Genomic DNA, 26,586 nt, shown 5'->3' on the forward strand with positions numbered 1-26,586 from the left:
ATTAGTATAGAACAGTAAAATGTAGATTACTGTAGAACAGTAAAGTGTAGATTAGTATAGAACAGTAAAGTGTAGATTAGTATAGAACAGTAAAGTGTAGATTACTGTAGAACAGTAAAGTGTAGATTAGTATAGAACAGTAAAGTGTAGATTAGTATAGAACAGTAAAATGTAGATTACTGTAGAACAGTAAAGTGTAGATTAGTATAGAACAGTAAAGTGTAGATTAGTATAGAACAGTAAAATGTAGATTACTGTAGAACAGTAAAGTGTAGATTAGTATAGAACAGTAAAGTGTAGATTAGTATAGAACAGTAAAGTGTAGATTACTGTAGAACAGTAAAGTGTAGATTAGTATAGAACAGTAAAGTGTAGATTAATATAGAACAGTAAAGTGTAGATTAGTATAGAAGAGTAATGCATAGATTACTGTAGAACAGTAAAGTGTAGATTAGTATAGAACAGTAAAGCGTAGATTACTGTAGAACAGTAAAGTGTAGATTAGTATAGAAGAGTAAAGCGTAGGTTACTGTAGAACAGTAAAGCGTAGATTACTGTAGAACAGTAAAGCGTAGATTACTGTAGAACAGTAAAGTGTAGATTAATATAGAACAGTAAAGCGTAGATTACTGTAGAATAGTAAAGTGTAGATTAGTATAGAACAGTAAAGCGTAGATTACTGTAGAACAGTAAAGTGTAGATTACTGTAGAATAGTAAAGTGTAGATTAGTATAGAACAGTAAAGCGTAGATTACTGTAGAACAGTAAAGTGCAGATTAGTATAGAACAGTAAAGTGTAGATTACTGTAGAACAATAAAGTGCAGATTAGTATAGAACAGTAAAGCGTAGATTACTGTAGAACAGTAAAGTGTATAGATAGATTACTGTAGAACAAGTAAAACAGTAGAAAGTGTAGATTACTGTAGAACAGTAAAGTGTAGATTAATATAGAACAGTAAAGTGTAGATTACTGTAGAACAGTAAAGTGTAGATTAATATAGAACAGTAAAGTGTAGATTGGTATAGAACAGTAAAGCGTAGATTACTGTAGAACAGTAAAGTGTAGATTAGTATAGAACAGTGAAGTGTAGATTAGTATAGAACAGTAAAGTGTAGATTAGTATAGAACAGTAAAGTGTAGATTAGTATAGAACAGTAAAGCATAGATTACTGTAGAACAGTAAAGTGTAGATTAATATAGAACAGTAAAGTGTAGATTAGTATAGAACAGTAAAGTGTAGATTAGTATAGAACAGTAAAGTGTAGATTAGTATAGGACAGTAAATTGTAGATTAGTATAGAAGAGTAAAGCGTAGATTACTGTAGAACAGTAAAGTGTAGATTAGTATAGAACAGTAAAGCGTAGATTACTGTAGAACAGTAAAGTGTAGATTAGTATAGAACAGTAAAGTGTAGATTTTGACCACAGTAAAAAAAAAGAAGAAAAAAAAGACATGATTTCAATAAAAAGATACAACAAGCTGAAACGAGCCACGTACGATTCCCCACATGGCAGCTTCTTCTTGTCATTGGTGCTAGCTATCTATATCCCAGGGCCATCACACTGGACCCATGCGATGGGTAGATAACATGGAACCATAGAATAGATACCATATTTTATGTAACCTTTATTTAACTAGGCAAGTCAGTTAAGAACAAATTCTTATTTAAAATGGCGGCCTAGGAACAGTGGGTTAACTGCCTTGTTCAGGGACAGAACGACAGATGTTTTACAGCTCGGGGACTCAATCTAGCAACCTTTCAGTTACTGTCCCAACGCTCTAACCACTAGGCTACCTGCCACTGCGCAGTTCCATGGTATCTGTTCTATGGTTCTATAGTATCTGTTCAATGGTTCTATGGTATATGTTCTATGGTTCTATGGTATTTGTTCTACAGTATCTGTTCTATGGTATCTGATCTATAGTTCTATAGTATCTGTTCTATGATATATGTTCTATGGTTCCATGGTATCTGTTCTATGGTATATGTTCTATGTTTCTATAGTATATGTTATATGGTTCTACTTTTGGGCTCCAGAGTGGCGCAGTGGTCTAAGGCACCGCATTTCAGTGCATGAGGTGTCATTACAGACTCTGGTTTGATTCCAGGCTGAATCACAACCAGTGATTGGGAGTCCTATAGGGCGCTGCACAATTGGCCCAGCATTGTCCCGGTTAGTGTTTGGTCGGGGTAGGCAGTCATTGTAAATAAGAATTTGGTCTTAACTGACTTGCCTAGTTAAATTAAGGTTACGTTAAAAAAATAATAGATACCATGGAACCATGCAGTGGCAGGTAGCCTAGTGGTTAGAGTGTTGGGCCAGTAACAGAAGGGTTGATAGATCAAATCTGCCCCTGAACAAGGCAGTTAACCCACTGTTCCTAGGCTGTCATTGTAAATAACAATTTGTTCTTAGATATAATAGATATCATGGAACCATAGAACCAAAGAGCCATAATGTGATTGCAGAGTAGTACCTCTTCACAGTCTCACACTGTATGTATGACATACAATATCAGTCAAAATTCTACATTGTAGAATAATAGTGAAGACATGAAAACTATTAAATAACACATATGGAATCATGTAGTAACCAAAACAGTTTTAAACAAATCAGAATATATGTTATATTTGAGATTCTTCAAATAGCCACCCTTTTCCTTGATGACAGCTTTGCACACTCTTGGCATTCCCTCAACCAGCTTCACCTGGAATGCTTTTCCAACCGTCTTGAAGGAGTCCCCTCATATGCTGGGCACTTGTTGGCTGCTTTTCTTTCACTCTGCGATCCGACTCATCCAAAACCATCTCAATTTGGTTGAGGTCAGGGATTGTGGAGGCCAGGTTATCTGATACAGCACTCCATCACTCTCCTTCTTGGTAAAATAGCCCTAACACAGCCTGGAGGTGTGTTGGGTCACTGTCCTGTTGAAAAACCAATGATAGTCCCACTAAGCCCAAACCAGCAAAGCTCCACCACACCATAACACCACCTCCTCCAAGCTTTACGGTGGGAAATACACTGCGTCTCACAAAAACACGGCGGTTGGAATCAATGATCTCCAATTTGGACTCCAGACTAAAGGTCACATTTCCATCGGTCTAATGTCCATTGCTCATGTTTCTTGGCCCAAGTATGTCTCTTCTTATTATTGGTGTCCTTCAGTAGTGGTTTATTTTCAGCAATTTGACCATGAAGGCTTGATTCACAATACTTGATTCTTCTCTGAACAGTTGATTTTGAGATGTGTCTGTTACTTAAACTCTGTGAAGCATTTATTTGGGCTGCAATTTCTGAGGCTGGTAATGAACTTATCCTCTGCAGCAGAGGTAATTCTGGGTCTTCCATTCCTGTGGTGGTCCTCATGAGAGCCAGTTTCATCATATTCCCCCTTCCTTGTCACAACACAACTGATTGGCTCACGCCTGTTAATTGAAATGCAGGTGACTACCTCATGAAGCTGGTTGAGAGAATGCCAAGAGTGTGCAAAGCTGTCATCAAGGCAAAGGGTGGCTATTTGAAGAATCTCAAATATAACATATATTTTGATTTGTTTAACACTTTTTTGCTTACTACATGATTCCATGTTTTATTTCATAGATTTGAGGTCTTCACTATTATTCTACAATGTAGAAAATAGTACAAATAAAGAAAAATGCTTGAATGAGTAGGTGTTCTAAAACTTTGGACCGGTAGTGTAATGCTGCTGAATATTCCTGAATGTGTGTTTCTCTTTCTCTTCTTTGTCTGTGACAAGTATTCTGTTCTGGACGGACTGGGATGCCAGCTTGCCCAGGATCGAGGCAGCATCTATGAGTGGTGAGGCCAGGAGGACTATCCACAGAGAGACTGGCAGCGGTGGCTGGCCCAACGGACTGACTGTAGACTACATGGAGAGACGCATTGTATGGATCGATGCCAGGTACTGTTGCTCTCCTTACTATACGCACCCACCCACGCACGCACACACACACACACACACACACACACACACACACACACACACACACACACACACACCTCCTCTCATAAATGTTTTCTCCCCAGGTCTGATGCCATTTACTCTGCTCTGTATGACGGCTCTGGTCTGATCGAGGTGCTGAGGGGTCATGAGTACCTGTCTCATCCTTTTGCTGTCACTATGTACGGAGGAGAGGTGTACTGGACAGACTGGAGGACCAACACCCTGGCCAAGGCCAACAAGTGGACCGGCAACAACGTAACCGTGGTCCAACGCACCAACACACAACCCTTCGACCTGCAGGTGTATCATCCCTCCAGACAGCCCCAGGGTAGGTCACACGGACGGACGGATGCTTACATAAATACATACAGTGCCTTCAGAAATTATTCATACCCCCTGACTTATTCCACATTTTGTTGTTACAGCCTGAATTCAGAATGTTCTCATCCATCTACACACAATACCCCATAATGAGAGTGAAAACATGTTTTTAGACATTTTTGCAAATTTAAGAAAATACAGAAATATCTAATTTACATAAGTACTCACACTCCTGAGTCCATATTTTGTAGAAGCACCTTGTGTAGCGATTACAGCTGTAAGTCGTTATGGGTAAGTCTCTTAAGAGCTTTCCACACCTGGATTATGCAACAGTTGTCCATTATAATTTTCAAAATTCTTCAAGCTCTGTTAAATTGATTGTTGATCAGACGCAACCCATCCCGTTAGCGGGATCATTTTCATCAACAACCGCTGAATTGCAGAGCGCCACATTAAAAAAAAATTACTACAAATATTTATATTCATTCCTGGGTTCGCGCCCAGGCTCTGTCGTAACCGGCCGCGACCGGGAGGTCCGTGGGGCGACGCACAATTGGCCTAGCGTCGCCCGGGTTAGGGAAGGCTTGGTCGGTAGGGGTGTCCTTGTCTCATCGCGCACCAGCGACTCCTGTGGCGGGCTGGGCGCAGTGTACGCTAGCCAAGGTGGCCAGGTGCACGGTGTTTCCTCCGGCGCATTGGTGCGGCTGGCTTCCGGGTTGGATGTGCGCTGTGTTAAAGAAGCAGCGGCTTGGTTGGTTGTGTATCGGAGGACGCATGACTTTCAACCTTCGTCTCTCCCGAGCCCGTACGGGAGTTGTAGCGATGAGACAAGATAGTAGCTACTACAACAATTGGATACTACGAAATTGGGGAGAAAAAGGGGTAAAATTAAAAATAAAAAAAAATAAAATAAAAAAAATATTAATATTCATGAAATCACAAGTGCAATATAGCAAAACACAGCTTAGCTTTTTGTTAATCCACCTGTCGTGTCAGATTTTGAAAATATGCTTTACAGCAAAAGCAAACCAAGCGTTTGTGTGAGTTTATCGATCACTAGACAAAACATTATGAACACCTAGCATCAAGTAACTTGGTCACGAAAATCAGAAAAGCAATCAAATTAATCGCTTACCTTTGATCTTCGGATGTTTTCACTCACGAGACAGTTACACAATAAATGCTCCTTTTGTTCCATGAAGATTATTTTTATGTCCAAAATACCTCCGTTTGTTTGGCGTTCAGAAATCCACAGGCCCGAGCGGTCACGACAACGCAGACGAAAATTCCGTAATGTCCACAGAAACATGTCAAATGTTTTTTAGAATCAATCCTCAGGTTGTTTTTAAAATATATAATCGATAATATATCAACCGGCACTGTCTCTTTTTCAGTAAGAGAGGGAGAGACAATGGCTGCCCCACTCTGTTGCGCGAGCAAAACTCATGCAAACACCCAGCTATCCACTACGCAATGTTATCTTTCTCACTAATTTTTCAAAATAAAAGTCTGAAACTGTCTAAAGACTGTTAACACCTTGAGGAAGCGATAGGAAAAGGAATCTGGTTGATATCCCTTTAAATGGAGCGAATGCAGGCTATGGAACATGGAGATTTCAAAATAGAAGCCACTTCCTGGTTTGATTTTCCTCAGGTTTTTGCCTGCAATATCAGTTATGTTATACTCACAGACAATATTTTGACAGTTTTGGAAACTTTAGAGTGTTTTCTATCCTAATCTGTCAATTATATGCATATTCTAGCATATGGGCCTGAGATATAGGCCGTTTACTTTAGGAACGTTATTTTTCCAAACATAAAAATAGTGCCCCCTAGCTGAAAGAGGTTAAGAGCTTTCCACACCTGGATTGTGCAACATTTGTCCATTATAATTTTCAAAATTCTTCAAGCTCTGTTAAATTGATTGTTGATCATAAGTCACAAGTTGCATGGACTCCCTCATCTCTGTACCCCACACATACAATGATCTGTAAGGTCCCTCAGATGAGCAGTGAATTTCAAACGCAGATTAAACCACGAAGACCATGGAGGTTTTCCAATGCCTTGCAAAGAAGGGCACCTATTGTTAGATTGGTAACTTGAGCATGGTCAAGTTATTAATTACACTTTGCAGGCGTCCTTCCTAACTCAGTTGCCGGATAGGAAGAAACCACTCAGTGATTTCACCATGAGGCCAATGGTGAATTTAAAACAGTTACAGAGTTTAATGACTGTGAGAAAACTGAGGATGGATCAACAACTTTATAGTTACTCCACAATACTAACCTAATTGACAGAGAAAAAGAAGGAAGCCTGTAAAGAATACAAATATTCCAAAACATGCATCCCGTTTGCAACAAGGCTCTAAAGTAATACTGCAAAACATTTGGCAAAACAATTAACTTTTTGTACTGAATACAAGGTATTATGTTTCGGCAAATCCAATACAACACATTACTGAGTACCACTCTACATATTTTCAAGCATAGTGGTGGCTGCATCATGTTATGGGTATGCTTGTCATCGGCAAGGACTAGGGAGTTTTTTAGGATAAAAAAAACAGAATCAACCCTGGAGTTGCTTACCAAGAAGACAGTGAATGTTCCCTAGTGGCCGAGTTACAGTTTTGACTTAAATCTATAAGGCAAGATCTGAATGTTTGTCTAGCGTTTTGTTTAGGAACATTTTCCTCCTGAACTCATTTAGACTTGCCATAGCAAACAAGTTAAATACTTATTGACTATTCATTTGTAAAAATGTGTGAAAACATAATTTCACTTTGACATTGTGGGGTATTGTGTGTAGGCAAGTGGCAAAACATCTCAATTTAATACATTTTAAATTCAGGCTGTTATGTAACAAAATGTAAGAAAAGTCAAGGGATGTGAATACATTATGAAGACACTACACACGCATGCATGCAGGCCGACACACACAAGCAACCTCACACTTCACAGCTGCCTCTTACTGCTAACTGGACTGTGACACACACTTTGGTGCAGTGTTGAAAGGAAAGGCCAGGACTGCAGAGTGGTGCACTACACTCAACTCCCCTCAGACAGCTGACCTTTCACTGTTGTCCCATGTGTTGTGTTACCTCCATGATCCTGTGAATCACACACACTGTGGATAATAAAGGCCACACACTGTGGATAATAAAGCCCAGACACTGTGTATAATAAAGCCCAGACACTGTGGATAATAAAGCCCAGACACTGTGGATAATAAAGCCCACACACTGTGGATAATAAAGCCCAGACACTGTGGATAATAAAGCCCACACACTGTGGATAATAAAGCCCACACACTGTGGATAATAAAGCCCACACACTGTGGATAGTAAAGCCCACACACTGTGGATAGTAAAGCCCACACTGTGGATAATAAAGGCCACACACTGCAGTATTTGACCTTTTAGACTCAATAGTAGAATACACAAGGGGCAATTTCGAAATGTGGTTGTGCATCAGCAGTTTTTCTCTTATGTCAGTCACTGATAGTCAATTAGTCCATGTCAGGTAACATTATTGAGATTGCTAAGTTAGTTTAGCGACCAGATTTCTAAACTTGTTATCATGGTTGAATTACCGGACGGGCTGCCCCCATGTATCATATGCTGTCAATGGGTGGGTGTAGCTGGTGCATGGAAGTCAGGCGCAGGAGAGCAGAGATGAGTGGACAAACCACTTTACTCAGGCAATTATTAAAACAGGACGCAACCGCGTCACAAAAAAACAAATGCCCAAAGAACACAGGAACAAAATAAAACCCGGCGTACACCAGCCGGAAGCGTACCAACCTGACAATAAACAATTTCACACAGAGACGTGGGGGGAACAGAGGGTTAAATACATGACAAGTAATGAGGGAATGTAAACCAGGTGTGCGGGAAAACAAGGCAAAACAAATGGAAAATGAAAGGTGGATCGGCGATGGCTAGAAGACCGGTGACTTCGACCGCCGAACACCGCCCGAACAAGGAGAGGAACCGACTTCGGCGGAAGTCGTGACAGCACCCCCCCTTGACGCTCGGCTCCAGCAGCGCGCCGACACCGGCCTCGGGGACGACCCGGAGGGTGATGTGCAGGGCAATCCGGACGGAGACGATGGAACTCACGCAGCATAGCAGGGTCCAACACGTCCTCCACCGGAACCCAGCATCTCTCCTCCGGACCGTACCCCTCTCACTCCACGAGGTACTGAAGGCCCCTCGTCCGATGCCTCGAATCCAGTATGGAGCGAACGGAATACGCCGGGGCCCCCTCAATGTCCAGAGGTGGCGGAGGAACCTCCCGCACCTCAGACTCCTGGAGCGGGCCAGCCACCACCGGCCTGAGGAGAGACACATGGAACGAGGAGTTAATACGGTAATCGGGGGGAAGCTATTACCTGTAACTAACCTCGTTCAGTCTCCTCAGGACTTTAAATGGCCCCACAAACCGTGGCCCCAGCTTCCGGCAGGGCAGGCAGAGGGGCAGGTTTCGGGTCGAGAGCCAGACCCGGTCTCACTGCGGTGACGGTCTGCGTTGGCTTTCTGGCTCAGTACAGCCCGCTGAAGGTGAACATCGATCTGACTCTGATGAGGAGCCTCGATTCTGCCAAGGTGCCAGAACCTACTGGTACCCCAGTATGCACTGGAATGGGGAGAGATTAGTGGAGGAGTGACGAGCGAGTTCTGGGCCATCTCTGCCCAGGGCACGAACGCCGCCCACTCCCCTGGCCCGTCCTGGTAATAAGACCTCAGAAACCTACCCACATCCTGGTTCACTCTCCACCTGCCTGTTACTCTCGGGGTGAAAACCCGAGGTAAGGCTGATCGAGACCCCCAGACGTTCCATGAACGCCCTCCAGACCCTCGAAATCAACTGGGGACCCCAATCAGACACTATATCCTCCAGCACCCCGTAGTACCGGAAGACAAGGCCTCCGCAGTCTGTAGGGCCGTAGGGAGACCGGGCAGAGGGAGGAGACGGCAGGACTTACAAAAACGGTCCACATCGACCAGGATCGTGGTGTTACCCTGTGAGGGAGGAAGATCGGTAAGGAAATCGACCGACAGGTGCAACCAAGGCCGTTGTGGAACGGGTAAGGGGTGTAGCTTACCTCTGGGCAGGTGCCTAGGAGCCTTACACTGGGCGCACACCGAGCAGGAGGAAACATAAACCCTCACTTCCTTAGCCAAAGTGGGCCACCAGTACTTCCCACTCAGACAGCGCACCTTCCAACCGATGCCTGGATGACCAGAGGAGGGTGACGTGTGGGCCCAATAGATCAGCCGGTCATGGACAGCAGATGGCACGTACAGGCGCCCAGCGGGACACTGGAGGGGAGTGGGCTCTGCACGTAGCGCCTGCTCAATGTCCACATCCAGCTCCCACACTACCGGCACCACCAGGCAGGAGGCCGGGAGTATGGGGGTGGGATCCATGGGCCGCTCCTCTGTGTCATACAGCTGGGACAGTGCGTCTGCCTTCACGTTCTGGGAACCTAGTCTGTAAGAAAGGGTGAAAACAAAACGGGGGAAAAACATGGCCCACCTTGCCTGGCGAGGGTTCAGTCTCCTCGCTGCCCGAATGTACTCCAGATTGCGGTGGTCAGTCCAGAAGAAAAAAGGGTGTTTAGCCACCTCAAGCCAATGTCTCCATGCCTTCAAAGCCTTCACTGCAGCCAACAGCTCCCGGTCCCCCACGTCATAGTTTTGCTCCGCTGGGCTGAGCTTTCTCGAGAAGAAGGCCTTCGGTGGCGTACCTGAGCGCTGAGAGAGCACGGCTCCTATCCCAGCCTCGGACGCGTCCACCTCCACTATGAACGCCAGAGAAGGTTCGGGATGGGCCAGCACCGGAGCCGAGGTAAACAGAGCCTTCAGGTGACCAAAAGCCCTGTCCGCCTCAGCCGACCACTGCAAACGTACCGATCCCCCCCTTCAGCAGTGAGGTAATGGGAGCCGCTAACCTGACCAAAACCCCGGATAAACCTCTGGTAGTAGTTGGCAAACCGTAAGAACCGCTGCACCTCCTTTACCGTGTCGGGAGTCGGCCAATTACGCATGGCTGAAATGCTGTCACTCTCCATCTCCACCCCTGAGGAGGAAATGTGGTACCCTAGGAAGGAGACGGACTGTTGGAAGAACAGGCATTTCTCAGCCTTGACGTACAGGTCATGCTCCAACAGTTGACCAAGCACCCTGCACACCAGGGACAAATGCTCTGCGAATGTAGAGTATATCATAATGTCATCAATATACACCACTACACCCTGCCCGTGCAGGTCCCTGAAAATCGCGTCTACAAAGGCTTGGAAGACAGATGGTGCATTCATCAACCCGTACAGCATGACGAGGTACTCATAATGCCCTGAGGTGGTACTGAACGCCGTCTTCCACTCGTCTCCCTCCCGGATACACACCAGGTTGTAAGCGCTCCTGAGATCTATGGCGGGGCTGAGATGATGGAGCATCGCCGCCTGCTCCCGGACACGCTCCTCGACCACTATACCAGAGGCACCTGCTCCTGCTGACTCCATTTTGTGGGTGTGAAATTCTGTCAATGGGTGGGTGTAGCTGGTGCATGGAAGTCAGGCGCAGGAGAGCAGAGATGAGTGGACAAAGCACTTTACTCAGGCAATTATTAAAACAGGACGCAACAAAAAAATAAATGCCCAAAGAACAAGTGAGGCAGCACAAAGTACACACAACCAAGTACAAAGTACCGGCTGCCACAAAGCACAGGAACAAAACAAAACCCGGCGTACACCAGCTGGAAGCGCACCAACCTGACAATAAACAATTTCACACAGGGACGTGAGGGGAACAGAGGGTTAAGTAACCAAGTCAAGTAATGAGGGAATGTAAACCAGGTTTGTGGGAAAACAAGACAAAACCAATGAAAGGTGGATCAGCGATGGCTAGAAGACCGGTGACTTCGACCGCCGAACGCCGCCCGAACAAGGAGAGGAACCGACTTCGGAAGATGTCGTGACATATGCAAACATTTCTCTCCACCTTATGGCAAAATGTGTAGAATTGCAGGAAATTAGCTGTACAACTGCTTGTTTTCCTCTCCGCTCCATGGCTAAATTAGTAGAATTACATGAAATGTGTTATAAAATTGCAAAAACGCAGACCTGCGAGCAACTGAGGCCCCTCATAATGAGTTCATATTTTTGGTGGACCCCACCCCATCTACGTTGCCCATCCCTGTATATATGGTGGCCAAGACCATCTGGGCTTAGAAAGGTTGTATTGATCTGGGCTTAGATAGGTTATGTTGATCTGGGCCTAGATGGGTTGTGTTGATCTGGGCTTAGATAGGTTGAGTTGATCTTGAAGACATTCTGTGTAGACAGATAGAGACCACTTATCATGTGGTGTGACTTAATCATTATACATTGAGTTTACAAAACATTAGGAACACCTTCATAATATTGAGTCGCACCCTCTTCTGCCCTCAATTCGTCAGGGCATGGACTCTACAAAGTGTCGAAAACATTCCACAGGGATGCTGGCCCATGTTGACTCCAATGCTTCCCACAGTTGTGTCAGGTTGGCTGGATGTCCTTTGTGTGGTGGACGTTCTTGATACACATGGGAAACTGTTGAGGGTGAAAAACCCAGCAGCGTTGCAGTTCTTGACATACTCAAACCAGTGCGCCTGGCACCTACTACCATACCCCGTTCAAAGGCATTTCAATATTTTATCTCACCCATTCATCCTCTGAATGGCAAACATACACAATCCATGTCTCAATTGGCTTAATTTTTTTAACCTTTAACCTGTCTCCTTCCCTTCATCTACACTGATTGAAGTAGTGGTTATCACTAGGAGAGAGCTGATCACAGTGGTTAACACTAGGAGAGAGCTGATCACAGTGGTTAACACTAGGAGAGAGCTGATCACAGTGGTTATCACTAGAGGAGGGAGCTGATCACAGTGGTTATCACAAGGAGAGAGCTGATCACAGTGGTTAACACTAGGAGAGAGATGATCACAGTGGTTAACACTAGGAGAGAGCTGATCACAGTGGTTATTAACACTAGGAGAGAGCTGATCACAGTGGTTATCACTAGAGGAGGGAGCTGATCACAGTGGTTATCACAAGGAGAGAGCTGATCACAGTGGTTAACACTAGGAGAGAGCTGATCACAGTGGTTAACACTAGGAGAGAGCTGATCACAGTGGTTATCACAAGGAGAGAGCTGATCACAGTGGTTAACACTAGGAGAGAGCTGATCACAGTGGTTAACACTAGGAGAGAGCTGATCACAGTGGAGAGAGCTGATCACAGTGGTTAACACTAGGAGAGAGCTGATCACAGTGGTTATCACTAGGAGATAACTGATCACAGTGGTTAACACTAGGAGAGAGCTGATCACAGTGGTTATCACTTGTGGAGGGAGCTGATCACAGTGGTTAACACTAGGAGAGAGCTGATCACAGTGGTTAACACTAGGATAGAGCTGATCATAGTGGTTATCACTAGGAGAGAGCTGATCACAATGGTTAACACTAGGAGAGAGCTGATCACAGTGGTTAACACTAGGAGAGAGCTAATCACAGTGGTTAACACTAGGAGAGAGCTGATCACAGTGGTTATCACTAGAGGAGGGAGCTGATCACAGTGGTTATCACAAGGAGAGAGCTGATCACAGTGGTTAACACTAGGAGAGAGATGATCACAGTGGTTAACACTAGGAGAGAGCTGATCACAGTGGTTATTAACACTAGGAGAGAGCTGATCACAGTGGTTATCACTAGAGGAGGGAGCTGATCACAGTGGTTATCACAAGGAGAGAGCTGATCACAGTGGTTAACACTAGGAGAGAGCTGATCACAGTGGTTAACACTAGGAGAGAGCTGATCACAGTGGTTATCACAAGGAGAGAGCTGATCACAGTGGTTAACACTAGGAGAGAGCTGATCACAGTGGTTAACACTAGGAGAGAGCTGATCACAGTGGTTATCACTAGGAGAGAGCTGATCACAGTGGTTAACACTAGGAGAGAGCTGATCACAGTGGTTATCACTAGGAGATAGCTGATCACAGAGGTTAACACTAGGAGAGAGCTGATCACAGTGGTTATCACTAGAGGAGGGAGCTGATCACAGTGGTTAACACTAGGAGAGAGCTGATCACAGTGGTTAACACTAGGATAGAGCTGATCATAGTGGTTATCACTAGGAGAGAGCTGATCACAATGGTTAACACTAGGAGAGAGCTGATCACAGTGGTTAACACTAGGAGAGAGCTGATCACAGTGGTTAACACTAGGAGAGAGCTGATCACAGTGGTTAACACTAGGAGAGAGCTGATCACAGTGGTTAACACTAGGGGAGAGCTGATCACAGTGGTTAACACTAGGAGAGAGCTGATCACAGTGGTTAACACTAGGAGAGAGCTGATCACAGTGGTTAACACTAGGAGAGAGCTGATCACAGTGGTTAACACTAGGAGAGAGATGATCACAGTGGTTAACATGTCTTCTTCCCTTCAGCTCCTAACCCTTGTGCAACCGCTGATGGGCAGAGCCCCTGTTCTCACCTGTGTCTGATCAGCTACAACCAGACTTTCTCCTGTGCCTGTCCTCACCTCATGAAGCTGCAGGCTGACAAACACACCTGCAAAGGTAGGAACACACAGCAATACACACACATACTCAGAGGGCTGAGTGATGACCAATGGGTCTGAGCTGGTTCTGAATGTGTGTGTAATTTGCTGTAATTTAGACACACAATCAGATGATTGTCTTCTTAATGAGAATAGCTCCATTTTAGACCAGCAGCTGTTGCATAGCATTTGGATATGTTGAAATACTGTCTTTGTTATGTGTTGATGGTAACTCTTCCCCTGTATCCCTTGTCTCTCCATTCTCTCCCCTACAAGAGTCCCGTCAGTTCCTGCTGTATGCCCGTCAGACAGAGATCAGGGGAGTGGACATAGACAACCCCTACTATAACTACATCATCTCCTTCACGGTGCCAGACATAGACAACGTGACTGTGGTGGACTATGACGCTCTGGAGAACCGGATCTACTGGTCAGATGTTCGAACCCAGACCATCAAGAGAGCCTTCATCAACGGGACCGGAGTGGAGACTGTGGTGTCTGCTGGTAGGAAGACCACTTTATCCTGGGATCAGATTCGGGTCCTTTTCTTTCAAGGCAAGCTCAATGAAGAGCAGATGAAGTCTTCGAAAGAAAACAAATACTGCTTTGGAATCCACTGGGCAAATTTTTAGATCAATGAATTTGTTTATTTAATGTAGTTAGTGGTTTAGTTAAAATTGCCTGTATGTGTGCTTGTTTTTTCAGACCTGCCCAACGCCCATGGTCTGGCAGTAGACTGGGTGTCTAGGAACCTGTTCTGGACCAGCTATGATGTCAATAAGAAACAGATCAACGTGGCCAGACTGGACGGATCCTTTAAGAACGCTGTCATCCAGGGCCTTGACAAACCCCACTGTCTGGTCCTGCACCCTATACTGGGGTTAGTGGGATACACACGCACGCACACACACACACGCACGCACAATAGAGGAGTAGGAATGGAGTTTGGAATAACATAATGACAGTAATAGAACGTGGATGTTGTCACTGTGATTTCAGTCACGAGACAGTCAAGCCAAGATTAATGTATAGTAATTAACATGTCATGTGTGTGTCCTTCTCCAGAAAGCTGTACTGGACCGATGGGGACAACATCAGTGTGGCCAACATGGATGGCAGCAACCATACGACGCTCTTCACCAATCAGAGGAGCCCTATAGGTGAGTTTTGTGTAAAACAATGCTGAGAGCATGAAATAAAGTGAGAGGCAGAGTAACAGAAAACTTGCGAGAGAGAGAGTTGACCATGTTCAGTAGTGGTGTGTCTGTCCTTTTTGTCCTCTCCAGGCCTGTCCATAGACTACGACAGACTGTGAGAGTGAAAGAGAGAGAGATTCTGACTGTGATCGTGTTGTGCTAACTGTAACCTTTCTGTCCCCTCCAGGCCTGTCTGTAGACTACGACAGTGAGCAGCTGTACTGGGTCAGCTCAGAGAACGGCACCATCAGTCGCTGTAAGCTGGACGGCTCAGGCCTGGAGGTCCTGGACGGGGTCAAACCGGGCAAGCTGACCAAGGCATCTGCTCTGGCCATCATGGGTAAGGGAGAAACAGACTGTTGTGTTGAGAAACAGACACTTTAGTGTTATCCGTCAACCCCCTATTGTGTCTTTATATACCTGTCTGTTGTGACTTTGAGAGATAGTGTGTGTTCAGTTCAATTTGAAAAAGCGTTATTGTCCATTGATTACAAGAGAGAGAGAATTTTCTTGAAGCTGGTTGACACAAAACACCAATTCTTAATAAACTGAATGTCCATTGTGTTGTGTGTGTGTGTGTGTGTGTGTGTGTGTGTGTGTGTGTGTGTGTGTGTGTGTGTGTGTGTGTGTGTGTGTGTGCGTGCGTGCGTGCGTGTGTGTGTGTGTAGGAGACAAGCTGTGGTGGGCCGACCAGGGGACAGACCAGATAGGGACCTGTGATAAGAGTGACGGGGGGAACTGGAAGGTGCTACGTAACAACACTTCTCCCATGACGCACATGAAGATCTACAACGAGAGCATGCAGACTGATACAGGTAGGATATCACTGACCGTGTCACACTGAGCATGCAGACTGATACAGGTAGGATATCACTGACCGTGTCACACTGAGCATGCAGACTGATACAGGTAGGATATCACTGACCGTGTCACACTGAGCATGCAGACTGATACAGGTAGGATATCACTGACCGTGTCACACTGAGCATGCAGACCGGTACAGGTAGGATATCACTGACCATGTCACACTGAGCATGCAGACTGATACAGGTAGGATATATCACTGACCGTGTCACACTGAGCATGCAGACTGGTACAGGTAGGATTTCACTGACCGTGTCACACTGAGCATGCAGACCGGTACAGGTAGGATATCACTAACCGTGTCACACTGAGCATGCAGACTGGTACAGGTAGGATATCCCTGACCATGTCACACTGAGCATGCAGACTGATACAGGTAGGATATATCACTGACCGTGTCACACTGAGCATGCAGACCGGTACAGGTAGGATTTCACTGACCGTGTCACACTGAGCATGCAGACCGGTACAGGTAGGATATCACTGACCATGTCACACTGAGCATGCAGACTGATACAGGTAGGATATATCACTGACCGTGCCACACTGAGCATGCAGACCGGTACAGGTAGGATTTCACTGACCGTGTCACACTGAGCATGCAGACCGGTACAGGTAGGATATCCCTGACCATGTCACACTGAGCATGCAGACTGATACAGGTAGGATATCACTGACCATGTCATACTGAACATGCAGACTGGTCCAGGTAGGATATCACTGACCGTGTCACACTGAGCATGCAGACTGGTCCAGGTGGGATATCACTGACCATGTCACACTGAGCATGCAGACTGATACAGGTAGGATATATCACTGACCGTGTCACACTGAGCATGCAGACCGGTACAGGTAGGATTTCACTGACCGTGTCACACTGAGCATGCAGACCGGTACAGGTAGGATATCCCTGACCATGTCACACTGAGCATGCAGACCGGTACAGGTAGGATTTCACTGACCGTGTCACACTGAGCATGCAGACCGGTACAGGTAGGATATATCACTGACCGTGTCACACTGAGCATGCAGACTGATACAGGTAGGATATCACTGACCATGTCATACTGAGCATGCAGACTGGTCCAGGTAGGATATCACTGACCATGTCACACTTACCAACTTAACAAGTACAACTCAGATGAGTTAATGAATGAATGACACTATGCAACTGAATGAATAAGAAATGTTTTTCTTTTTGACTGAGAGGTTTTGAAAAGTCCTGTTTTGTTATTATTGTTTTGCTGTTCTGAACTGTCTTTTATTCTCTGTTGTCTCAGGCATCAACCTGTGTAGCAATAAGAATGGAGACTGTTCCCAGCTGTGCCTGCCCACCTCCCCGAGCACCAGAGCCTGTATGTGTACCGCAGGTTACAGCCTCCAGAGTGGGCAGCAGTCCTGCGAGGGTAACAGACCAACACATGTTAAATACTTTATTCAAATCCACAAATCACATTACATTGCAAAATGATTCAAAATATTTCAAAGGTGACATGTGCATGACCATTCATACTGTATTTCCTATATTTAGCTACACTGTTCTACACACACCCCAATATATACTGTATACTCTAACAGTAGTGTTATTAACTGTTATGTGTTCTCTCTCCAGGCATGGGCTCCTTCCTGCTCTACTCAGTGCATGAGGGCATTAGAGGAATCCCCCTTGACCCATCTGATCAATCCGATGCCCTGGTGCCCGTGTCTGGCACCTCGCTGGCTGTGGGCATCGACTTCCACGCTGGTGAGTGTACTGCTACGGACCCACCAACAACAATACAAGAGTTTGGTTTGAGGATCAAGTCACACCAACCGTGCTGTGAAGTGTACCTGAACTGTTATTACACTGTGCCTGCCTGAGTGATTGTTGTATCCAGTTACTTACCGTCTTCACTGTCCTGCCATGTAGACAATGACACTATCTACTGGGTGGACATGGGCCTGAGCACCATCAGCAGAGCTAAGAGAGACCAGACCTGGAGAGAAGACGTGGTGACCAATGGCATTGGCAGGGTGGAGGGCATCACTGTGGACTGGATAGCAGGTCAGAGAACAACCACAGGCGCACACACACACACATAGATACACACATACATGGACCATACAGAAGCATGCACGCACACACACACACATGGATACACACATGCATAGACCATACAAAATCATGCACGCACACATGCACACACACACTGACCCCGACCCCTCCTGTCCCTCTCCTGTCCCTCTCCTGTCAGGTAACATCTACTGGACAGACCAGGGCTTTGACGTGATCGAGGTGGCCAGACTCAATGGTTCATTCCGCTATGTGGTCATCTCCCAGGGTCTGGACAAGCCCCGTGCCATCACCGTCCACCCAGAAAGAGGGTGAGTGGCTAGGGACTGAGGCTTGGCTACTGGGACTGGGGCTTGGACTGGGACTGAGGCTGGGACTGGGGTTGGGGACTGGGGCGTGTCTAATCGGACTAGGGCTGAGACTGGAGCTTGTCTACCAGGGTTTGGCTACAAGGTCTAGGACTGGGGCTTGGCTAATGGGAGAGGGGCTTGGCTGCTGGGGCTTGGCTATTGGGGCTGGGGCTTGGCTATTGGGGCTGGGTATTTGTTATTGGAGCTGGGACTGGGGCTTGGCTACTGGGGCTTGGCAACTGGGACTGAGGCATGACTGTTGGGGCTGGGGGCTGGGACTGGGGATTGTCTATTGCGGCTTGGCTACAGGGGCTGTTCTTGGTAATTTGGGTTCGGACTGGGGCTTTGCTACTGGGACTGGGGCTTGGCTACTGGGACTGAGGCTTGGCTTTTGGGGCTGGGGGCTTGGACTGGGGCTTGTCTACTGGGACTAGGGCTGGCACTGGAGCTTGGCTACTAGGGCTGGGACTGGGGCTTGGCTACTGGGACTGAGGCTTGGCTTTTGTGGCTGGGGGCTTGGACTGGGGCTTGTCTACTGGGACTAGGGCTGGCACTGGAGCTTTGCTACTAGGGCTGGGACTGGGGCTTGGCTACTGGGACTGGGGCTTGGCTCCTGGGGCTGGGGCTTGGCTCCTGGGGCTAGGGCTTGGCTATTGGGGCTGGGACGGTGGCTTGGCTACTGGGACTGGGGCTTGGCTACTGGGACTGAGGCTTGGCTATTGGGGCTGGGACTGTGGCTTGGCTACTGGGACTGGGGCTTGGCTACTGGGACTGAGGCTTGGCTATTGGGGCTGGGGGCTGGGACTGGGGATCGTCTACTGGGGCTTGGCTACAGGGGCTAGGGCTTGGATACTGGGACTAAGACGTGGCTATTGGGGCTGGGACAGGGGCTTGTCTACTAGGGCTTGGCTACAAGGGCTGGGACTGGGGCTTGGCTATTGGGACTGGGGCTTGGCTACTGGGGCTGAGGCTAGGACTGAGGCTTGGCTATTGGGGCTTGACTACTCGGACTGGGGCTTGGCTATTGGGGCTGGGGCTTGGCTACTGGGGCTGGGGCTTGGCTATTGGGGCTGGAACTGGGACTTGGTTACTTTGACTGGGGCTTGGCTACTGGTGCTGGGTCTTGGCTACTGGGGCTGGCCCTTGTCTGTCTGTGTATAGTGTAGTGCTGTATGTGTCATAACATGGTTACCTACAGTATGGGGTATTATTCGTCCAGCAACCAGCAATATTTGATGGTACATTGTAAGTAAGTGTTTATTGTGATATTTAATCTATATTGAGCAAAAATAACATTGCTTTCTTTCAACCTCATATATATATATATATGTGTGTGTGTGTGTGTGTGTGTGTGTGTGTGTGTGTGTGTGTGTGTGTGTGTGTGTGTGTGTGTGTGTGTGTGTGTGTGTGTGTGTGTGTCTGTAGGTATCTATTCTGGACAGAGTGGGGTCAGGTCCCCCGTATAGAGCGGGCCCGCCTCGACGGCTCTCAGAGAGTGGTCCTGGTCAATGACAGCATCATGTGGCCGAACGGAATCTCCATCGACTACAAGGTACAGTACACACACACACACAATTTATTTATTGAGGTTTCATTTTATTAGCGAAATCCACATTTCAGATTATTTACAAATCCTTCTTTCGGATTCACAGGTATCCAGTATTTTTCTCCTCTTTACAACCTTGTTGTTTCGAAAAAACAGAATATTTTTCTGCTTGATATTGTTGTTCTTATTGTTTGTGTGTAGGAACGGCGGTTGTACTGGTGTGATGCGCGGACTGATAGGATAGAGCGTATCAATCTGGAGAATGGAGAAAACAGAGAGCTGGTGCTGGCCAATAACAATATGGACATGTTCGCTGTGTCCGTCTTCGAGGGCTTCATCTACTGGAGTGACAGGTGAGCTGCCTGCTGTCCTATCCCTGTCATCTCCTCCTTGTTTAACCCATAATATCCCCTGCTGCACTGCGGTAGTATGTTTGACTAACTTGACTGAAGACCTTGGCTCCTATGTGGAGCATTGACCATTGACGAACAGTAAGGACGACAGTATGCAATGGGATTACATTTCCCTCAAAGCCTATTTAAATTGACTGACAGTCTTGTATGTGAGATTGTTGCCTTCATCCAGTATCCCCTTTGCATAAGTTTAATTTACTACAAATGTTGTTGTTTTTCCTCCAAGCCTGTTTAAAGTGGTTGATAGTGTTTTGTATGTTGTATTGGACCAGGACTCACGCCAACGGTTCCATCAAGAGAGGCAACAAAGACAACGCTACAGAATATGTGTATCTGAGGACAGGCATCGGTGTACAGCTGAAAGACATCAAGGTCTTCAACAGAGACAGGCAACAAGGTAAGAACACTTAACCCCTGAATTGAAATGTATTGAATTGAAATGGAATTCTCTCTGGTGTGCTGTGTTTAGTTGTATGAGACTGATGTGTCTATGAGACTGATGTGTCTAATCAGTGTGTGTCTATGAGACTGATGTGTCTAATCAGTGTGTGTCTATGAGAATGATGTGTGTGACCAGTGTGTGTGTTCTCCCTCAGGCACCAACGTCTGTAAAAACAACAATGGCGGCTGCGAACAGCTCTGCCTTTACCGCGGCAACGGGGAGCGAACCTGCGCCTGCGCACACGGCATGCTGGCCGAGGACAGCCACAGTTGCCGCGACTATGACGGCTACCTGCTGTACTCGGAGCGGACCATTCTGAAGAGTATCCACCTATCAGACGAGACCAACCTGAACGCCCCCATCAAGCCCTTTGAGGACCCGGAACACATGAAAAACGTCATTGCCCTGACCTTTGACTACCGCGGAGGAGGGGGCAGGGGAGCCAACCGGATCTTCTTCAGTGACATACACTTTGGAAACATTCAGCAGATCAACGATGACGGATCAGAACTGCAGAAGGTTGTAGAGAGTGAGTACTAATGTTTAGTCTGTTATGTTAAAAAGAATGAGCTGGCGCACACCCAGAGAAATTATTTTGTGTAGAGGTGTTGACTAACGGCGAATAAACTGTTAGCTTTACAAATACATAAAGAGAGTCCACGCTCTATCTATATATAAAGAGAGCCCACGCTCTATCTATACATAAAGAGAGTCCACGCTCTATCAATACATAAAGAGAGTCCACGCTCTATCTATACATAAAGAGAGTCCACGCTCTATCTATGCATAAAGAAAGTCCACGCTCTATCTATACATAAAGAGAGTCCACGCTCTATCTATACATAAAGAGAGTCCACGCTCTATCTATACATAAAGAGAGTCCACGTTCTATCTATACATAAAGAGAGTCCACGCTCTATCTATACATAAAGAGAGTCCACGCTCTATCTATACATAAAGAGAGTCCACGTTCTATCTATACATAAAGAGAGTCCACGCTCTATCAATACATAAAGAGAGTCCACGCTCTATCTATACATAAAGAGAGTCCACGCTCTATCTATACATAAAGAGAGTCCACGCTCTATCTATACATAAAGAGAGTCCACGCTCTATCTATACATAAAGAGAGTCCACGCTCTATCTATACATAAAGAGAGTCCACGCTCTATCTATACATAAAGAGAGTCCACGCTCTATCTATACATAAAGAGAGTCCACGCTCTATCTATACGTTCTATCTACATAAAGAGAGTCCACGTTCTATCTATACATAAAGAGAGTCCACGTCCACGTTCTATCTCTATCTATACATAAAGAGAGTCCACGCTCTATCTATACATAAAGAGAGTCCACGTTCTGTCTATACATAAAGAGAGTCCACACTCTATCTAAACATAAAGAGAGTCCACGTTCTATCTATACATAGAGTCCACGCTCTATCTATACATAAAGAGAGTCCACACTCTATCTATACATAAAGAGAGTCCACGCTCTATCTATACATAAAGAGAGTCCACGCTCTATCTATACATAAAGAGAGTCCACGCTCTATCTATGCATAAAGAGAGTCCACGCTCTATCTATACATAAAGAGAGTCCACGTTCTATCTATACATAAAGAGAGTCCACGCTCTATCTATACATAAAGAGAGTCCACGCTCTATCTATACATAAAGAGAGTCCACACTCTATCTATACATAAAGAGAGTCCACGTTCTATCTATACATAAAGAGAGTCCACCCTCTATCTATACATAAAGAGAGTCCTCGCTCTATCTATACATAAAGAGAGTCCACGCTCTATCTATACATAAAGAGAGTCCATGCTCTATCTATACATAAAGAGAGTCCATGCTCTATCTATACATAAAGAGAGTCCACCCTCTATCTATACATAAAGAGAGTCCACCCTCTATCTATACATAAAGAGAGTCCACGCTCTATCTATACATAAAGAGAGTCCACGTTCTATCTATACATAAAGAGAGTCCACGCTCTATCTATATATAAAGAGAGTCCACGCTCTAACTATACATAAAGAGAGTCCACGCTCTATCTATGCATAAAGAGAGTCCACGTTCTATCTATGCATAAAGAGAGTCCACGTTCTATCTATACATAAAGAGAGTCCACGCTCTATCTATACATAAAGAGAGTCCACGCGCTATCTATACATAAAGAGAGTCCACGCTCTATCTATACATAAAGAGAGTCCACGCTCTATCTATACATAAAGAGAGTCCACGCTCTATCTATACATAAAGAGAGTCCACGCTCTATCTATGTGCATAAAGAGAGTCCACGCTCTATCTATACATAAAAGAGTCTATCTATACATAAAGAGAGTCCACGTTCTATCTATACATAAAGAGAGTCCACGCTCTATCTATACATAAAGAGAGCTCTATCTATACATAAAGAGAGTCCTATACGCTCTATCTATACATAAAGAGAGTCCACGCTCTATCTATACATAAAGAGAGAGTCCATAAAGAGAGTCCACGCTCTATCTATACATAAAGAGAGTCCACGCTCTATCTATACATAAAAGAGAGAGCTCTATCTATACATAAAGAGAGTCCACGTTCTATCAATACATAAAGAGAGTCCACGCTCTATCTATACATAAAGAGAGTCCACGCTCTATCTATACATAAAGAGAGTCCAGTCCACTCTATCTATACATAAAGAGAGTCCTATACATAAAGAGAGTCCACGTTCTATCTATACATAAAGAGAGTCCACACTCTATCTATACATAAAGAGAGTCCACGTTCTATCTATACATAAAGAGAGTCCACGAGAGTCCACGCTCTATCTATACATAAAGAGAGTCCAGTCCACGCTCTATCTATACATAAAGAGTCCAGTCCACCACTCTATCTATACATAAAGAGACTATCTATACATAAAGAGAGTCCACGCTCTATCTATGCATAAAGAGAGTCCACGTTCTATCTATACATAAAGAGAGTCCACGTTCTATCTATACATAAAGAGAGTCCACGCTCTATCTATATATAAAGAGAGTCCACGCTCTATCTATACATAAAGAGAGTCCACGCTCTATCTATACATAAAGAGAGTCCACGCTCTATCTATACATAAAGAGAGTCCACGCTCTATCTATACATAAAGAGAGTCCACGCTCTATCTATACCAGTCCACGCTCTATCTATACATAAAGAGAGTCCACGCTCTATCTATACATAAAGAGAGTCCACTCTATCTATACATAAAGAGAGTCCACGTTCTATCTATACATAAAGAGAGTCCACGCTCTATCTATACATAAAAGAGAGTCTATCTATACATAAAGAGAGTCCACGCTCTATCTATACATAAAGAGAGTCCACGCTCTATCTATACATAAAGAGAGTCCACCCTCTATCTATACATAAAGAGAGCTCCTATACGCTCTATCTATACATAAAGAGAGCTCTATCTATACATAAAGAGAGTCCACGCTCTATCTATACATAAAGAGAGTCCACTCTATCTATACATAAAGAGAGTCCACGCTCTATCTATACATAAAGAGAGTCCACGCTCTATCTATACATAAAGAGAGTCCACGCTCTATCTATACATAAAGAGAGTCCACGCTCTATCTATCTATACATAAAGAGAGTCCACGCTCTATCTATACATAAAGAGAGTCCACGCTCTATCTATACATAAAGAGTCCACGCTCTATCTATACATAAAGAGAGTCCACGCTCTATCTATACATAAAGAGAGTCCACGCTCTATCTCTGTCTATATACATAAAGAGAGTCCACACTCTATCTATACATAAAGAGAGTCCACGCTCTATCTATACATAAAGAGAGTCCACGCTCTATCTATGTATAAAGAGAGTCCACGTTCTATCTACATAAAGAGAGTCCACGCTCTATCTATACATAAAGAGAGTCCACTCTATCTATACATAAAGAGAGTCCACGCGTTCTATCTATACATAAAGAGAGTCCACGCTCTATCTATACATAAAGAGAGTCCACGCTCTATCTATCTATACATAAAGAGAGTCCATATCTATACATAAAGAGAGTCCACGCTCTATCTTCTATCTATACATAAAGAGAGTCCACGCTCTATCTATACATAAAGAGAGTACGCTCTATCTATGCATAAAGAGAGTCCACGTTCTATCTATGCATAAAGAGAGTCTATCACGTTCTATCTATACATATAAAGAGTCCTCGCTCTATCTATACATAAAGAGAGTCCACACTCTATCTATACATAAAGAGAGTCCACGCTCTATCTATACATAAAGAGAGTCCACGCTCTATCTATATATAAAGAGAGTCCACGCTCTAACTATACATAAAGAGAGTCCACGCTCTATCTATACATAAAGAGAGTCCACGCTCTATCTATATATAAAGAGAGTCCACGCTCTATCTATACATAAAGAGAGTTCACGCTCTATCTATGCATAAAGAGAGTCCACGTTCTATCTATGCATAAAGAGAGTCCACGTTCTATCTATACATAAAGAGAGTCCACTCTCTATCTATACATAAAGAGAGTCCACGCGTCCACACTCTATCTATACATAAAGAGAGTCCACGCTCTATCTATACATAAAGAGAGTCCACGTTCTATCTATACATAAAGAGAGTCCACGCTCTATCTATACATAAAGAGAGTCCACGCTCTATCTATACATAAAGAGAGTCCACGCTCTATCTATACATAAAGAGAGTCCACGCTCTATCTATACATAAAGAGAGTCCACATAAAGAGAGTCCACTCTATCTATACATAAAGAGAGTCCACGTTCTATCTATACATAAAGAGAGTCCACGCTCTATCTATACATAAAGAGAGTCCACGCTCTATCTATACATAAAGAGAGTCCACGCTCTATCTATACATAAAGAGAGTCCACGCTCTATCTATACATAAAGAGAGTCCACGTTCTATCTATCTATACATAAAGAGAGTCCACGCTCTATCTATACATAAAGAGAGAGCTCTATCCATAAACGCTCTATCTATACATAAAGAGAGTCCACGCTCTATCTATACATAAAGAGAGTCCATGCTCTATCATAAAGAGAGTCCACGCTCTATCTATACATAAAGAGAGTCCACGCTCTATCTATACATAAAGAGAGTCCACGTTCTATCTATACATAAAGAGAGTCCACGCTCTATCTATACATAAAGAGAGTCCACGCTCTATCTATCTAGTCCACGCTCTATCTATGCATAAAGAGAGTCCACGTTCTATCTATGCATAAAGAGAGTCCACGTTCTATCTATACATAAAGAGAGTCCACGCTCTATCTATACATAAAGAGAGTCCACGCTCTATCTATACATAAAGAGAGTCCACGCTCTATCTATATATAAAGAGAGTCCACGCTCTATCTATACATAAAGAGAGTCCACGCTCTATCTATACATAAAGAGAGTCCACGCTCTATCTATACATAAAGAGAGTCCACGCTCTATCTATACATAAAGAGAGTCCACGCTCTATCTATATATAAAGAGAGTCCACACTCTATCTATACATAAAGAGAGTCCACGCTCTATCTATATATAAAGTCCAAGTCATTTATTGGGTAAAATACCAAAGTTTCTGGGAGTTTATATATACAGTGTGCGACTCTCTTTTTTTATATTTATATTGTCCACAAGTGACAAAACATTCTTGCTAATCCTTTCTACAATTGAGCACGACCATTACTTTGTAGGCCAGATCACACACTCGTACACATACAGCTCTGATCAGTTTGTGATATGATGAAGAGGAAAAAGCTAATGGCCTGAGTTGAGTTGAGCTGAGCTGATTGTGTTTATTGAAATG

The 26,586-nt window shown here is 44.7% G+C and overlaps 1 protein-coding gene across 1 annotated transcript in view; it reads left to right on the forward strand.

Annotated features, from left to right (window-relative positions):
• The window catches only part of LOC139416822 (low-density lipoprotein receptor-related protein 1-like), a 217,526-nt gene that overhangs the window by 118,240 nt on the left and 72,700 nt on the right, over window positions 1-26,586 (forward strand). Inside the window, exons 27-42 of the mRNA XM_071165909.1 lie at window positions 3,763-3,927; window positions 4,053-4,297; window positions 13,780-13,911; window positions 14,169-14,396; window positions 14,598-14,772; window positions 14,958-15,052; window positions 15,276-15,428; window positions 15,757-15,903; window positions 17,233-17,358; window positions 17,565-17,696; window positions 17,862-17,996; window positions 18,187-18,316; window positions 19,781-19,907; window positions 20,103-20,254; window positions 20,587-20,711; window positions 20,911-21,285. Coding sequence (XP_071022010.1) covers window positions 3,763-3,927; window positions 4,053-4,297; window positions 13,780-13,911; window positions 14,169-14,396; window positions 14,598-14,772; window positions 14,958-15,052; window positions 15,276-15,428; window positions 15,757-15,903; window positions 17,233-17,358; window positions 17,565-17,696; window positions 17,862-17,996; window positions 18,187-18,316; window positions 19,781-19,907; window positions 20,103-20,254; window positions 20,587-20,711; window positions 20,911-21,285 — 2,642 coding nt within the window. The remainder of the gene's footprint in view (window positions 1-3,762; window positions 3,928-4,052; window positions 4,298-13,779; window positions 13,912-14,168; window positions 14,397-14,597; window positions 14,773-14,957; window positions 15,053-15,275; window positions 15,429-15,756; window positions 15,904-17,232; window positions 17,359-17,564; window positions 17,697-17,861; window positions 17,997-18,186; window positions 18,317-19,780; window positions 19,908-20,102; window positions 20,255-20,586; window positions 20,712-20,910; window positions 21,286-26,586) is intronic.

Source organism: Oncorhynchus clarkii, chromosome 9, assembly GCF_045791955.1.
Source record: "Oncorhynchus clarkii lewisi isolate Uvic-CL-2024 chromosome 9, UVic_Ocla_1.0, whole genome shotgun sequence".
NCBI lineage: Eukaryota > Metazoa > Chordata > Actinopteri > Salmoniformes > Salmonidae > Oncorhynchus > Oncorhynchus clarkii.